General features: G+C 45.1%; 4 protein-coding genes across 4 annotated transcripts; 2 read left to right on the top strand and 2 right to left on the bottom strand.

Moving 5' to 3' along the window:
- Positions 1-344: 344 nt before the first annotated feature.
- LOC128730711 (GILT-like protein 1) lies at positions 345-2,040 on the bottom strand. Its single transcript, XM_053823790.1, has 5 exons — positions 1,905-2,040; positions 1,693-1,824; positions 826-987; positions 617-757; positions 345-538 (listed from the first exon to the last, which is right to left on the bottom strand). Exons 1-5 carry the CDS (start codon positions 1,980-1,982, stop codon positions 449-451), a joined length of 603 nt encoding a protein of 200 aa, XP_053679765.1. The 5' UTR covers positions 1,983-2,040; the 3' UTR covers positions 345-448.
- Positions 2,041-2,754: 714 nt separating this feature from the next.
- On the bottom strand, positions 2,755-3,768 carry LOC128720702 (uncharacterized). Its single transcript, XM_053814395.1, has 4 exons — positions 3,717-3,768; positions 3,340-3,650; positions 3,092-3,275; positions 2,755-3,022 (listed from the first exon to the last, which is right to left on the bottom strand). Exons 2-4 carry the CDS (start codon positions 3,547-3,549, stop codon positions 3,018-3,020), a joined length of 399 nt encoding a protein of 132 aa, XP_053670370.1. The 5' UTR covers positions 3,550-3,650; positions 3,717-3,768; the 3' UTR covers positions 2,755-3,017.
- A 981-nt stretch (positions 3,769-4,749) lies between these two features.
- LOC128726887 (ras-related GTP-binding protein A) lies at positions 4,750-6,831 on the top strand. Its single transcript, XM_053820732.1, has 3 exons — positions 4,750-4,761; positions 4,865-4,964; positions 5,028-6,831. The coding sequence occupies exons 1-3, from the start codon at positions 4,750-4,752 to the stop codon at positions 6,047-6,049; spliced, it is 1,134 nt and encodes a 377-aa protein (XP_053676707.1). The 3' UTR covers positions 6,050-6,831.
- Positions 6,832-8,438: 1,607 nt separating this feature from the next.
- On the top strand, positions 8,439-9,755 carry LOC128731795 (beta carbonic anhydrase 1). The gene is made up of 3 exons (XM_053824936.1): positions 8,439-8,551; positions 8,618-8,890; positions 8,983-9,755. The coding sequence occupies exons 1-3, from the start codon at positions 8,459-8,461 to the stop codon at positions 9,382-9,384; spliced, it is 768 nt and encodes a 255-aa protein (XP_053680911.1). The 5' UTR covers positions 8,439-8,458; the 3' UTR covers positions 9,385-9,755.
- The last annotated feature ends 4,831 nt before the right edge of the window (positions 9,756-14,586 follow it).

Below are 14,586 nucleotides of genomic sequence, written 5' to 3'. Positions count from 1 at the left end.
ACCTGAATTATTCAATCATTATTTCAGTGATTTGAATTTTGATGAGTGCGCTTTAGTTACTTACTTCAGGCTCGTTAACGCTGCTTGTTAAGTACATTGTAGCTTATCTGAACTTAACCGTCTAGTTGAACAAAAAAAAAAACAAATACTAATCGTTTGATACTTTATCAGGAATATTTTATAGCTACCGATTCGATAGCAGCTTAAGCGAGCAATAAGTTGTTTCTCCTTAATCATATCAAAGGTTGAACATTATTACTGTTTCCATTGCGTGGCTGACTGGCGTTCTTTCGGTTTTATCTTTCCAAGTCAAAACTGTTATCACTTTAAAACATCACGTTTTATTATTAGCTTGTTTTAAGCGTCAATTGTTACATGCATTTTCATAACGGATAGAAAAAAATTTCTGGTAAACCGCTATTCGTTCACACTCCAAAAGTACTGGTAGTTAGCAGCCCACGCCAGATAGACCAGCCAGCTCGCACACGATACCGGCAAAGTCCGTCAGGGAACGATCCTGAAGAGCCTGGTCGAATTGCTGTAAAGGAATAGTAGCAATATCGTTAGAAACTTAAAATATGTGCTCCATATCAGCAGCAACTCCTTCCTAGCTTACTCCATTGAAAACGATGGTTGGGATAAATGCCGGAGCGATCTGCTGAGTGCGACGTTCCGCTTCCAACTGTAGCTCCGTTCCCTGAGCTCCTTGTACGCAAGCCTCAGCAGCGTTTAGGTTTACTCCCGACCGGAAGGCACACTGAGCGGATGTGTCGTTAGGTGTTAGTTGTTTCACAAAGCCAAAAACGAGACAAACACTTCACTTACCTCCCATCCGCGGGGATCAGCCGTGAAGCTCATCTGGCAGCCGACGTAATTAACCTGGGCCTGTTGCGTAGGCAGCAAGCTGAGAACGCAAGACTGCACTCGGTTGCCCTCGCATTCCGCCGGACCATGCTGGCAAATGAAACTCTGGCCGTTGTTGACACTCTGGAAAAGCGATAGATTCAAACGACGATGAGTTGACCACATTTTCCCCAATGCTGGCGCAACCGCATTGTTTGGCGCATGAATGCAACGGAAGCAACCATTTCGAAACCGACGTTTTGCGCCACATTTCACGAGAGAACAGTGAAGGTTTGCAGAGTTTCGAGTGATTTACATTGACTTGTGCAGGTCGTGGGAAACTTCATTAATTGTGCTAATCTACTCGTTACTAATTTTAGATGCTGTAAGAGCGTTTGTCGAGGGCGTTTTGAGGCTTTATCTGTTTTTGTTGTTCGAGCGTTACCGTTTTTTGGTACAATGCTGAGGAACAAGTAATCGTAACGAATGATATTCTCTCAGAACTTGGTACTGTGGAAACACTTAAGCACACAACGCTGCTGCAGAGCAAACAACTTGATTCAGCTCCAGTGCAACGGGGGTAGGTTGCAGAGTTAATCCGGTTTCTTGATTTCTTGGTTGCGTGTCCTGTCTTCGCGGGACCATAAGAGCGATCTACCAGCGTGGGGTCACACTAATTCAATTTAAATCTCGGCAAATCGTCGGCACTCGGACACGGTCGACACGAATAATTGAAGATGAAAAATGAAACAAAACAGGTTTCCCGCGGCGTGTTTGTGCCGTTATGCGTTACCCACACGAGCCCGAAAATCACTGCAAATTGGGTTGCATCTGGAAGGCTCTACTTACTTGCGCCTTGCCGAACGGAATGAAGTCAAGGGTGATGCTGTTGAGAAGGGTCGGGCTCAATGTCAGCAGCTGATCCTGCACCCAACGTACACTGTCTGGGCAGAGGTGAGCGTAGTACACATCAACCGAAACCTGTTACGAGAGCGTATATAATAATAACAATAAAATAAGTCTAAAAGCAACGACAGCATTTATTCGCCAGATAACCTTACCGGAGTATTAGCTCGCAGCTGGCCGACATTAGCGGCGAACGCCGCCAGAACCAGAACCGTCGCCAAAGATTGCTTCATGGTCAATCTACAAAAAAAACCTTGCAGTTCAATGCTACAGACGTGAGAAGGTGCAACTCCGATCCGCTGGGTTTGAAAGATTCGAGCCGACTACAATCGAATCGTTTCGTGCGTAACGTTTTTCCTTTCTGTTCACTCGCGAAACGCGACCGATCAGCGGTTTTCAGCGGTTTCTAGCCGTCTATGCGATGGAGTCGCTGACCAATGCGCTATGGCCGATACCACGACACAGTGGAGCTCTGAGCCCGTTCTAGCTGGGCTTCGTGTAGCACGTGGCGCAGAGTACTGGTGTGCGTTGTTTAGGCTCAAGTGGCTGAGAAGAGCCTAAGCATGGGAGCCTGCGGCTTTCCGTGGGCTAGGCTAGACGCGGTTGTGCAAGTTTAGGCTATGTTGATCGCTAGCGCTATGGGAGTGTTCGTTTACATATCGCTTTCGCTGATCGCGTTGGGAGATAAAATGCGTGGGAATGGCATCATCATGTTGAAAAGTTACGAGGACTGCCAATTCATAAAATAAAATTATGTATGTAATGCATACAGGAATGTAGATTTTGTAGTATTTTAATGCATTATGCTTGTATCAATGCAAATAATCATTAATTTCTAAATGCATATTATTTGTTTTAATTGCTATGTGATGCACATGAGTTTTCATTTGCAGCAGCCGTTAAACCTCTCATTTTGTAAGGCTTAGTGGCTCAATTATAGTGATATAATTGGTTGATCCTTACGCTCTAATAAGATATACTCATCAGAGAATATTTATGAATAACTGGTTTTTATTCCATGACCATTTATTTAATTGAATTTTATGTACATATGGGTAATTTGAGCAGTACCAGAAATTCTTTTCTTTTTTTTTCGTAGAGTAGCTACGCACATTTATTTGCAGTTATCAATCAAAAACGCTAATCAAGCGTTGCTGAAAACAATAAGACACCATAAATCCTTATCAAAACAGGTGTTATAATATTGTCGGGGTCGGGATCGTTTCTACGTCCATTGAAACCATCTGGTTACGATGACGTAGCGACATTTAATCTGAAATAAATGGAAGGATAAAATGATTTTTTATTAGCTCATAAAGCATTTTACTTATTTTATACTTACTACAGTAAAATGAGTTTGTCGTCATCCAACAGATAATTAGTTCGGTTAGATCATATACTGGTCCTATGTTAACCCTCAACAAAAATCGTATTATGGAACAAATGAAAGGAAATTCGTGGCAAGACATCTTCATTCCTTGTTGAAATTTGAAAAATTGCTCCGGCGTGTTCTCCTGCGTTGAGGTCTGGAATACGGAAAGTTTTCTAATCAAATCAATTTTGAACAATGTTTCAATTTTGTGTAATTACGTGATTCAAGCAAGATGCGAAAGTAGAAAGTGTGTTGTTGAAATCCTGGTTTGAAAAAACTAGCTTTTGAACTAAAACATGTATTAAGTTAACCGTATTATATGGTCCGGTTTCCAAATAAGCCGATGGTATTTCAGAATTGATATAATCGTGTTTGTTAAACAGATTATTTGGCGATTGGTCCGGCGGAAATATCACTTTAGCAAACATGTTGAGAAGTAATTCGTCAAACTCCAAGAAACATTGAACTTCTTCAATGGTGATGCTACGGATGGCTGGATTCGTTGATTTCGTTATTTTGGACGAACTTGCTGTATAGAAAATCATTTGTGAGGAAAAATAAGCTCTAAAGAACTATAGATATTTCTTAAGCTTACATGTACAAATCGACACAAAAACTAGTAAATAACAGATGACTACTTTCAAAGAGAAATTCATCTTGTAAACTAATCAACTGTAGACATAAGTTTCCCACTTTTATAGCTAACTTTAAAAATATTTGGATTTTTCTGATTGCAGTAAGTAACGCAACGATAAATGATTTATTACCATTTTTTGTTATCATTTATCATTAGAACAAAACTAAAAACACCTGTAAACTGAGCAATGCAGAAAATGCCATTGTGAATGTTTTATTGTTTTGCATACTTACGAAGTTAGTTTGTTGCGACATTTATGTACCACGTTTTATGCAGCCATTAGAAACACGTGATTGATGTCTCAAACAATCTGCGTTCAAAATGTTTCAATGATTTTAATATTATAAAGCTAACGTTTTGCCGGGGATTCAAACTAGGAACGATCTACCGTTTCAAGAAGAGTTAATAAATAGAGAAAAATCGAAATATTTAATGGTTTCAATTTATATATTTTTAAACTTTGACGTGTATTTTTAGAGGTGGGCAGCCCACCTATGAATTGTAAACCATCGAAGCTGATATTATAAACAGAATACATGTTTGTAAAGACGCAAATGTTTACCATATGACTGTCAAAACATATTCTATTATCGAGGCGCTTGCACGTTTTATAATTTATTCTTGCTGGATTAAAGCAACTATTTAGTGGATAAACATAATTTGAACTATTGTTTTCAACGCCGGGGTCTTTTATTTGCCGTTAAGTAGGCGAATGAGGCAGGTGGAATTCAGGACTCAGTTTTTCTTTCGCCCTATCGTGGCATAATCGCAAAGGATAAGAGGCAAAGAAAATAAAACGAAGTGAACTGGAAAGAATAAGATAAGCGTATAGACACGAAAAAGAACGATCGGGAGTAGGCCTCGAGAATAATCATTTTCCTATCGTTTTTGGTAGTGCTTTGAGGGTTGTGTTTTTTCCGCCTCTCTCAAACTGTGCGTTGTGCAATTCTCTTATTCCTACAGCGTAATAACGAAAACAAAACTAAACACAATGAAGAAAAAGGTTTGTAACCTTGCTGCTATATGATGGGCGGCCATCGTGATTGTGTTTCAAGGATAATTATGAATCATGCTTAATTAATTAACACACTTTACCATGGGTACAGGTGCTCCTAATGGGGAAGAGCGGCTCAGGCAAGACCAGCATGCGATCGATCATTTTCGCCAACTACATCGCCAGGGACACTCGAAGACTGGGAGCCACAAGTAAATATTCTACTATTGGCTTACAGTAAAATGTAATCTAAAACTAACTCTGTATTTCCGCAGTCGATGTCGAGCATTCTCATGTACGCTTCCTGGGAAATCTTGTGCTTAACTTATGGGACTGCGGTGGACAGGAGTCGTTCATGGAGCAGTACTTCGCATCGCAGAAGGATAACATTTTTCGCAATGTAGAAGTTTTAATATACGTGTTTGACGTTGAAAGTCGCGAGTTGGACAAGGACATGCATTACTATCAGTCCTGCCTGGAGGCGCTGCTTATGAATTCACCGGAGGCGAAAATTTTTTGCCTCGTCCATAAAATGGATCTTGTAGCCGAAGAGCAGCGTGACATAATCTTCAAAGAGCGCGAAGAAGATCTTAAGCGCTGCTCAAGGCCGCTAGAGTGCACGGCATTCCGGACAAGCATCTGGGATGAAACTCTGTACCGGGCTTGGAGCAGCATCGTGTACCAGCTGATACCGAATGTAAAGGCACTCGAACATTCGCTGAATTATTTTGCGAACGTCGTGGACGCAGACGAAGTGTTGCTATTTGAGCGGGCCACATTCCTGGTGATCTCGCACTGCCAGCGAAAGCAACATCGAGACAGCCATCGCTTTGAGAAGGTATCGAACATAATCAAACAGTTCAAGCTGTCCTGCTCGAAGCTTGGTGCCAAATTCTCGTCGATGGAGGTACGCAACAGTGTGTTCGCCGCCTTCATAGATACGTTTACTAGCAACACATACGTGATGGTCGTGATGTCCGATCCGTCTATACCATCCGAGGCGACGTTGATCAATATTCGGAACGCGCGCAAGTACTTTGAGGAGTTGGAAAACCCAAACAGCACCATGAACACCAGCAGCGCAGGCGGAAACCGTGCCAACAGTCATCATATGCATCACACAGCCGTTAACCATGGGGGACATGGCTTGGTTAATGGTGCAACGCATCCTAACTACTACGCCGGAAGTGGAGCCGGTTACCACCAGTACGTTGGACAACCGCAGCAACAGCAAGCACATCATCTAACGCAATATCAGTCTTATCATCATAACACAACAACGAACGCTTATCACTGATACCTGTACCGGAAGAAGTACTACTACTTCCGGTAAGCAAATATATAAGAATACATGGACGTGATCTTCCAGTAGCCTGTAGCCGGATACGACACCAACATTTCCCTGCGCTTCGTCATGGAAGCATAATCAAGCTATCCTAGTGATCTGGGTCGTCCTCAAATAGCCAATTGGAAGAGCAAAATCCGTAACTAAGTCAGACTTTGATGAATTCTCCATTCGCGATATCGGTAGGAGCTTGGTGGTTTGTTTTGTTTTGTTTATTTCCCAACCAATCTTCATATTATGGGCCGAACGGTCGTTTGGCAGAGCGGTTCATTCTTGTTATAAAGTGATGTGTTCCTGAAACTCTTCTTGTTGAAATATCATTCTGTAGGTGGGTGATTTTTTATACTATTTTATAATGATTATGAGTGATTCAATAATTGTACATAGGCGCACTGAATGCTCCCGCTCATTCCCGCCATATAGCTTTCACATATTTTGTAGCGCTTAGATCATATTTGCACGTTGCAAGCTCTAATACTATGAAGCCTTCCGTTTCTTTAAAAAGTTCTTTGGGGAAATAAAAATGGCAGTAGTCACAGCTAATATATATGATCCACGTTTTCCGGAATTAAATCCGGATTCCTGAGAAATGTGAATAATGGACCAACGGCTTTCTCCAGTTTTTTTCATCACGATTTACAACAGTCGGTGGAACAAAATACATACCTAAGCTGTGACTAGGGAACGAAAAATACAGAAAACTTACCGAATAAAAGGATAAATTTGAGAATGGATGAAGTGTTTCAATTGTGCTGGAACTAAAGTAAATGAGTGTATCCTGCAGATGTTACGAATAATATAAGGAGTCGAACAGAAACAGATCATGTATTGCAGCGAATAGCAAGATTGTTGAAATAAAGCCAAACTGCAATTATGCAACAAACATGATTGAAATCTTTCATTAATTATGATGGAGCCGTATTTAGTTGGTTGATGCAGCTTCAATCGCTCATTTCAAATCTCTCCCTGGGCAGAACAAATCTCACCATGAAAGGAGAGTGCGATGTTTACGTCTACGAAATGCAAGGCACGTGTTGAAACGATGCGGAAACAGTTGGGAGATGACCATTTTCTTCTTATTTTCTCGGCCTTACCCCTTGCACATTTTTCATCTTACAATCTCTCTGCTTAACCGACAGCTGACACAGTACGAGTTACCAATGCTAGCGTTTCGCTGATTGTATCAAATCTTATCAGCACGTTATTCCGACTATCGCAACAGTTTGTGCCGCATTGCGAGTGGGCACATAAGGGTCGAGCATAGTCGTGGTAAAATAGTTCCTGTGCCAGTCCTTTTCTTTGATCTGGTGTTACTTCTGTCGAGATTCATTACATACTGCAGTTTATGGCTTATAAGTGTCCACCTTCGATGAACAGAGTGCATTCTTTCGTTCAATATATTCTTCAGGTCAGCAGGCTGCAGGACGATGTTGTGTTTGCTTATGCCCTTCTTTCAGTGGCTTCTCTTAAATATTGTCTTGCTTAAGGCTATTAGCTCTTGTTGCAAACGCTCTTAAATTTCACTAAAGATTGTCATTTCTTTGCAACGGAATCATAAATGAATAGATTCTTTATGCTCGAAATCGAGAGTGACCTTCGCTCTACTGGTCCACACTATCGCTTTTAGCGTGCGACGGACCATCGCAGTTATTCGCTCGATAAGAAACCGCGTTCGTGCGGCTTCCAGCTGCAGCGGGATGGTGCATCGGAAAGAGACAGCCGAACAAGGCGGCTCCATCGAGTCGCCACGTGCAGGAACTTGTGTGCGTGCGCAACCCTACGCACGCCTGCCGTGGAGCGTTTGTTTACCAGCCCACCTTCCTTTTTCTCTTATCCCTTCGATCCCCAACGTACATGTTGGGGCTACAATATATGAGCGTGTGCGTAAACTGATGGAGCCAGTGGAGCGTACGGTTGGCGTCATAGTTTTCGTGGACGCGATCGGTGATCGTGGCTGACGACGACGGCACTGTTTATGATCTTGCTATTTTTGAGTGTTATATGCTGGGTTTAATTGATCGGACGTAGCGTCGCCAAAGTATGGGATAATCGAGCAGAAATATGCTTGCTTAAACGACAGCAAAGCGCTTTCTGGAGCAGTGTGACCGAAGGTGCCCTGGGAAAGTGCTAATTTTATGATCGTTGTGTTTTTGTTGTTGGTCAAGGTAACTGCTGCTAATAGATTGTGACCACCATGGTCAGCACTCGATGACCTGATCTTCGCTGCGTGTCAAAGTGCTTGCAAGTGTTGTGTTCCGGCACGATCGGCTATTCTTGACTTGCAGGGAGGATCAAGCTAGAAGACACTTTTCCAATTAACCGATCGTCGCTTGACGCTGTGATTTCATTCCGGCGTGAGTCATGGAAAGAATTCTTCGTGGAGTAATGCGTTACCGGCACACCACCCGGGAACAGATGGTGCAAGAGTTTAGGAAAGTCCGCGACAATCCCCAGGTATGTTCGAGAATGGTTTTTTTTAAATAATTGCCTTTTTTAATGCTCGTTCATTCCCGTCACTAGCCTAAAGCTGTATTTTTCACCTGCATGGACAGCAGAATGATACCGACCAGATTCACGGAAACGCACGTCGGTGATATGTTCGTGGTGCGAAATGCTGGCAATCTCGTGCCACACGCTGAACATTTTCAGGACGAATACTTTAGCTGCGAACCAGCGGCATTGGAGCTCGGCTGCGTTGTGAATAATATCAAGCACATCATTGTCTGCGGGCATAGCGATTGCAAGGCAATGAATTTGCTGTACCAGTTGAAAGATCCAGAGTTTTCTTCTTTGGTTGGTAACTGGGAGTGGTTCATAGGCCAGACAGTGATAATTCAAACTGTAGCAGTTATATGTGCTGTAACTGGTATGTTTTCTCGCCGTAGGAAAATCGACGCATATCACCGTTGCGTGCGTGGCTTTGCGAGCACGCTAACACGAGCTTGTCCAAGTTCCAAAATCTGAAGGAGAGAGGGCTAGATAAACCGCTTATTTTTTCTTCCGAGACTCCGCTACGTAAATTCGTAGCGTACATCGATCCGGAGAATAATTTCGCGATCGAGGATAAACTGTCGCAGGTGAACACGCTGCAGCAGATCGAGAACGTTGCCTCGTACGGGTTCCTTAAACGTCGGCTCGAATCGCATGATTTGCACATCCACGCGCTTTGGTTCGACATCTACACTGGGGACATTTACTTCTTCAGCCGCAACTCGAAACGGTTTATTGCGATCGACGAAAGTACGATCGAACGGTTGCTTGATGAGGTACGACGATACTATTCGTGATTTGTGAGCGTTTGTGGGATTGTTTTAGTTTCCATATACAGCTTAGTAGAGCTAAAAGCTCCTGTGTACGAAACATACGGGTAAAAGTAAAGGGCTTTATTGTCTGACTGGTAGCAGTTTAATCGTTTCAAAAGTCACGTGTATAAGATATTAAATTGTGTACCGTTATTGTAAATATGATTGTCGTAAATGTATCATGAAGCATACTAGAAACTATGTGAACGTATAAACGGCTTTTATACTGTCGCTTTGTGTACGTGTTAAATCCACTGTTTTGTAATAAACACAATGATTTAAAACGATTCAGATCTTTAACGGTGAATATTGTATTTTCCATTCAAAGGTTCGCGAGTAAACGTGGATTGAAGCATTGCAAGCGTCGAGCAGGTAGTCGTGTATACTGACAAAAACCTTAGTGACAAAAATCGAAATAATTTAGTTTAGTTTAGCGATGGTTGTTAATCACTTTACTAAGAGCAAAATCTATCTAATAAACATTAACCCATGTGTTGGTCGAACTTGATCTTGTTATACGTGTTACGCTTGTTGCCTATATTTAGGCGCATACTGCAAATGGAAAAAAGTGCATTTATCAACCCCCATCATGTCATGTCATGTCAATAATGTAATTGTTCCTTTTATGGTCGTCAGAAAAAAAGTATCACCAGAGCATGCAGCTCATTCTTAGTATGTCATCGTCCATAAAAAGTATACTGTGGGAGCCGCAGGTTGTAATATTACATCGCTCCCCTACACTAGGGGAATTGGAGTGGAAAAACGGACCCACCGACTCCCAGGCGCACCGTAGACGTCTCACCGAGCCACAGGAACATACAGCAGGCTTGTTGATGAATCGAGCATTTAAAAATGATATCGCCATGAAGCTACCCGACGGCATGTTGTTCGCAGATTTGCTTCGTGCGCATCGTGAAAATTGCCCCAGGAAAGACCCCAAGGAAAACTGTTGTGTCGGACATGGTGCGGGAAGAAGCCTCTTTTGCTACTTGTAAAAACGCTCCACCAGCCAGGGGGTTTGTGCAGAGGTGTTGTCGACTCTTTCTCCCTTTCAAAGCATGTTTTTCTTCTCGCATCTCGTTGTGTCTCACGGGTGGGGCCGCGATTTTCTTCCCTACGCCACGTCGCACTGCACAACCGTAACATCCATAGGGGGTGGGAGGGAAATGAGTGGGAGGGAGAGGAATTTATGCAGGCTGCACACGGTGGCAGGCTGTTGAGGATGTTGTGACGATGCAACACTCCATTGCGCGGTAACACGCCGTGTCTTGGCAGACGGCAGACGGAATGGCCAAATGAAGCCATCCCATCGGAACTGCCCTACTCCCTCACGGCCTCCCACTCCACTGAGCAACCCGCCCAAGCGAGACGAGATGCATACGCGCGTTGTCAACGCATTTTCCGCGGTTTCTTTTGCCTGCTCGTTCATTCGCCCGGACCAGCGGTTTCGTCTCTCGCTCCGTTCGTGCACTTGTGGTTGGCCCGCATGTTTTTCCACCGCTTCTCGTGTCGCGATCAGACCCCCTAAGCCTCCCTGCCCACTTGCCAACGGTAACAACCGCGTGAAGATCATGCTCGGGACGGAATCCGGACATACAGCGCTGCTCTCGCATGCTTGGGCAAAGTGGGTCACTTGCGATTTCGTGACCAACTTTTTCCAGCACGATGGAGCCGCCTGGACCGGTGTAGGGGAAAGAACGAGAGAAAGAGAGATAGAGAGACAGAGAGAGAGAGAGAGAAAGCGAGAGCTTGAAAGAGAGAAAGAGAAGCTGCCGTGAAAGAAAAGAAAAGAGGGAGTGAAAGAAACGGAGCGAGAGCCTGACGAAGAAGGAAAAGACGATCTGTGTAGGGAAAAAGAGTCGCGATCGTGATGGCGGTCGCGAATGAAGAATGGAAAGAGGAAAGCGTCGAAAGAAGCTGCAGGAGCATGGCTGCTGGCGCTCATGGAAATACGTACTACGGTGTGGCTCGGGAAACCGGAAATTTGAAACATTTGTCCGCCAACTGGATGGGAACCGGAGCTTAGAAGCATCACGAAAGGTTACATCCGTCAGGCTTTAGGAGCCACTGTTGTAGCAGTAAATTCTGTAGGATTTAATGACACATCAAGCATGTTGCATGCGAATTGAGGAAAACCATGCTTTGAATGGTGGAAAATGAAAGATTCTGAAGCATGCATAACTGAAAATTGAAAGTACAATTTCGCCTTCGCTCGTGCGTCAATCAGCCAGTGACTGGGCTGGTTTGTGCTTCCGATTAGTGACACTCACAGAGTGATGCTTAGTTGCGAAATAGGTTTTACTTTTTTTTTCTCTCTCCTTAACCCACACCCTTCCCTTTCTCGTACACTTTAGCTGGGTACCCCCAGCTAACCAGGGCTCCCCGGCAGGTTGTTGGTCACCGCACCCCATTGGGTGGAGCCAGCTCGGATCCAAGTAGGTCAGCAGAACCGCCGCCAGCGAACGCACCGTCGCATCTTCCCGGAGTTTTTGGGCCCATCAAAATCGGCCCACCTTGGGTGGTTCGGCCGTGGGCCTAAACGATGGTGTTGCTTTCTTCTTTTCCGTCTTGATTTGGGTGCCGTACCGCCGGACGCTGGCGTGATTTATGGAGGTAGCTGGGAGAGAATTAGCACTTCTCTTTTCCGCGTTGCCATCAGCCGTCGGTTGCCTTCAGCTGCTCCCGTTTCCGTTTTTTTTCGTCCTCGGACCGTTGGCGTTCATGTGCGTGTCGCAAATGGGTGAGTATGGTTGGTGGTTGAGATTTGAAAATCGAATCTTGACGAAAGACGGTGATAGAAGTTTTTCATGTTTAGGCGATTTTTGTTTACCCATCGACCAGGTAAGGTGTTCCGGTGCTTTCCAAAAGTAGGCCAACCGTTGAAAACGAACGCTAATGAAGTGCGTTCCCTGGGTTGTGAATTTCAAGCTACGCGATTTGCTTGACTCATCTAAGCGGTGTTACGTATATTTCCGGAGACGTAGCGCGCTTTTAAAGCAAGTCATGCATTATGAGACTCTCACAGAAGCCAGATGTTGGATGCACATCTAAAATTAAACAGCAATATGAAAGAATTTTGCCATACCTTTATCCACAAAACGAAATCAATTCGTGGGAATTAATTTCTCTACCACTTATTGACACTGTGTGCTTGTGGTATGTGTCGGAACAAACAGCTAAAAGGACTCTCCACTATTCCAATCCGGCTAGCTCGTGCTTGGAGAAACCATTGGAATGCCATTGCTTCATGGCACCTCCCAGATTTCGGGAATCGCTCCAGGCGACATGATCCAGTCGAGCTGCCAGCGCGGACTCCAGCATCCCAGCATTGCCCTCGGCTGTCCCTTTGAAGCGTGCGCACCCAATAACGGGAACACACGCACGCATTGACATTGTTCCTGAGCTTACGCACGCGATCGAGGTGTGCAGGAGGTGGAAAACATCATCAATCCTGCCCCAGGGCGAGAGTCCCCGATCGCCGTGCCGACTGATACGAGCGCAAGCCATGCGATTCCACCGACGCTCGGAGGTGGCCCGTTTTCAACGCCAAATTCAGCCACCTTAGTAGCCGGCCTCAAAAGCGCTTGTTCGTTATGCTGATAGATTTTTGGGCGAAAAAAAAAGGCACACACCACCCAACTGCCGTACGCACCCAACGGGATAAACAAGACGAACCTGCCACTAATTCACCTGCCCCAGCCAGGCAGTGCGTGCTGGCACCATCGGCAGGAACTGGTTTCGCGGTTGGGTTAAAACAAAAACACGCGCTCTCCAAAAAGGTAACCCTCCCGGCCGAAACCGCGCAAGGCGCAAGGAAGAAAAATGTAATCATAAATCGAGCATACCCCCGCGCAGGGTGGGACGCCGATGCCGTTTTGATTGGATTCGGCCGCTTGGGGCCGCGCGAATTGTGCGTGAGCCTGAGCGAGGATCGATCGCGAAGTTTTTCGACGGTGACGAGTCGGGGTGGGATGCCGCGGGCGGTAGAATAAAAGGGGGTGCCGTTGGTCCCGTCCCATGGTTCGGCCGGGGAAGGAAAACCAAGGGGATGGATTCTGCGTGACCTACATTCCGTACGCGGAAGATGTCGCCACCGGGAATCGATCCGCTAGCCAAAAAAAGGGCTCGAACACGCACATCCTTCGGATGGATGGTCGATCGGGAGATGGATAATGATTGCGATTTGGTTGATCGTTTCCGGGGGGCGTTTTGGTCCTTTCGGGGCAGGTCACGGATGGGAGCCGTTGTGTTAAAAGGAAAGCGTTTAAATTTGAAGTGGGAAGTCTTTTGGGTACACTTTGCGTGACTGAACAAAAAAAATAAATCCGATACAAATCCTGGACCTGCGCCGATGTTAATTTGTGAACCTATAAAACCGGTAGGTGTATACCTAAAAATAAAAACAAAATCTCGCTGAAACCACCGCATCCCACCCCGGAGCCAAAACATAGCATGAATTAGCAACCGCAACAATGCAGGGCAACACTCGGCGCCCCCTTTTGCGCCCTCAAGATCGCCCGTCAAGCTGTCAATCGGATGATCGAGCGGTGTGCGATGATGATCTGTTTGACGTATCGGGAAAAATTGCGGTCACCGGCTGGCAAGGGGGATGGAACCGACCCGGCCAACAACCCTTGCGGCGTAGTTACCCTTCCGAATAGGGCGATGTGGGGAGAAAAAAATTGGGCCAAATTTGCGTGCAAACCGCGCAACGTGCAACGTTCCTCCGTGACGGGACGCTTCGCGTTCTTCCTCGGTTCTTGGCCGCTTTGGGCAAGGCGGTCGCCTAAATAGACACGTCATAAGCGGATTAGGTGGCAGAACTCGTTGTTGGGGGATACCGTTAGGCCGCACCCAGCCTTCGCGGTTTCATGAGCGAATTTGGGTTTTTATATCTTTGACACTGCCATTGCCCCGGGGCAATAATTGACAGCGGTCGTTGAAGGACGGTTGGTGGATGTGGAGCAAAATTGAGCCTGAATATTAATGGCCTGATGAGTCGTTGACGGGGGAGCTCTCCGATACACCTGATACACCGGTTGGAATCTGGTTGGGAGCAAGACAAGGATCTGCACAAAGGAACACTTAGTATGGAAGTTTTTAACAGTTTGTACAATCCGAATATATTGCAATTTTTCTAACTATCACATCGTGGAATAAAACATCTATAGGATAGAAAGTTGATTA

This window comes from Anopheles nili, chromosome 2 (assembly GCF_943737925.1).
Source record: "Anopheles nili chromosome 2, idAnoNiliSN_F5_01, whole genome shotgun sequence".
Taxonomy (NCBI): Eukaryota; Metazoa; Arthropoda; class Insecta; order Diptera; family Culicidae; genus Anopheles; species Anopheles nili.
The sequence above is the reverse complement of the archived record's forward strand: the minus strand, read 5'-3'. Positions and strand labels throughout refer to the sequence as shown.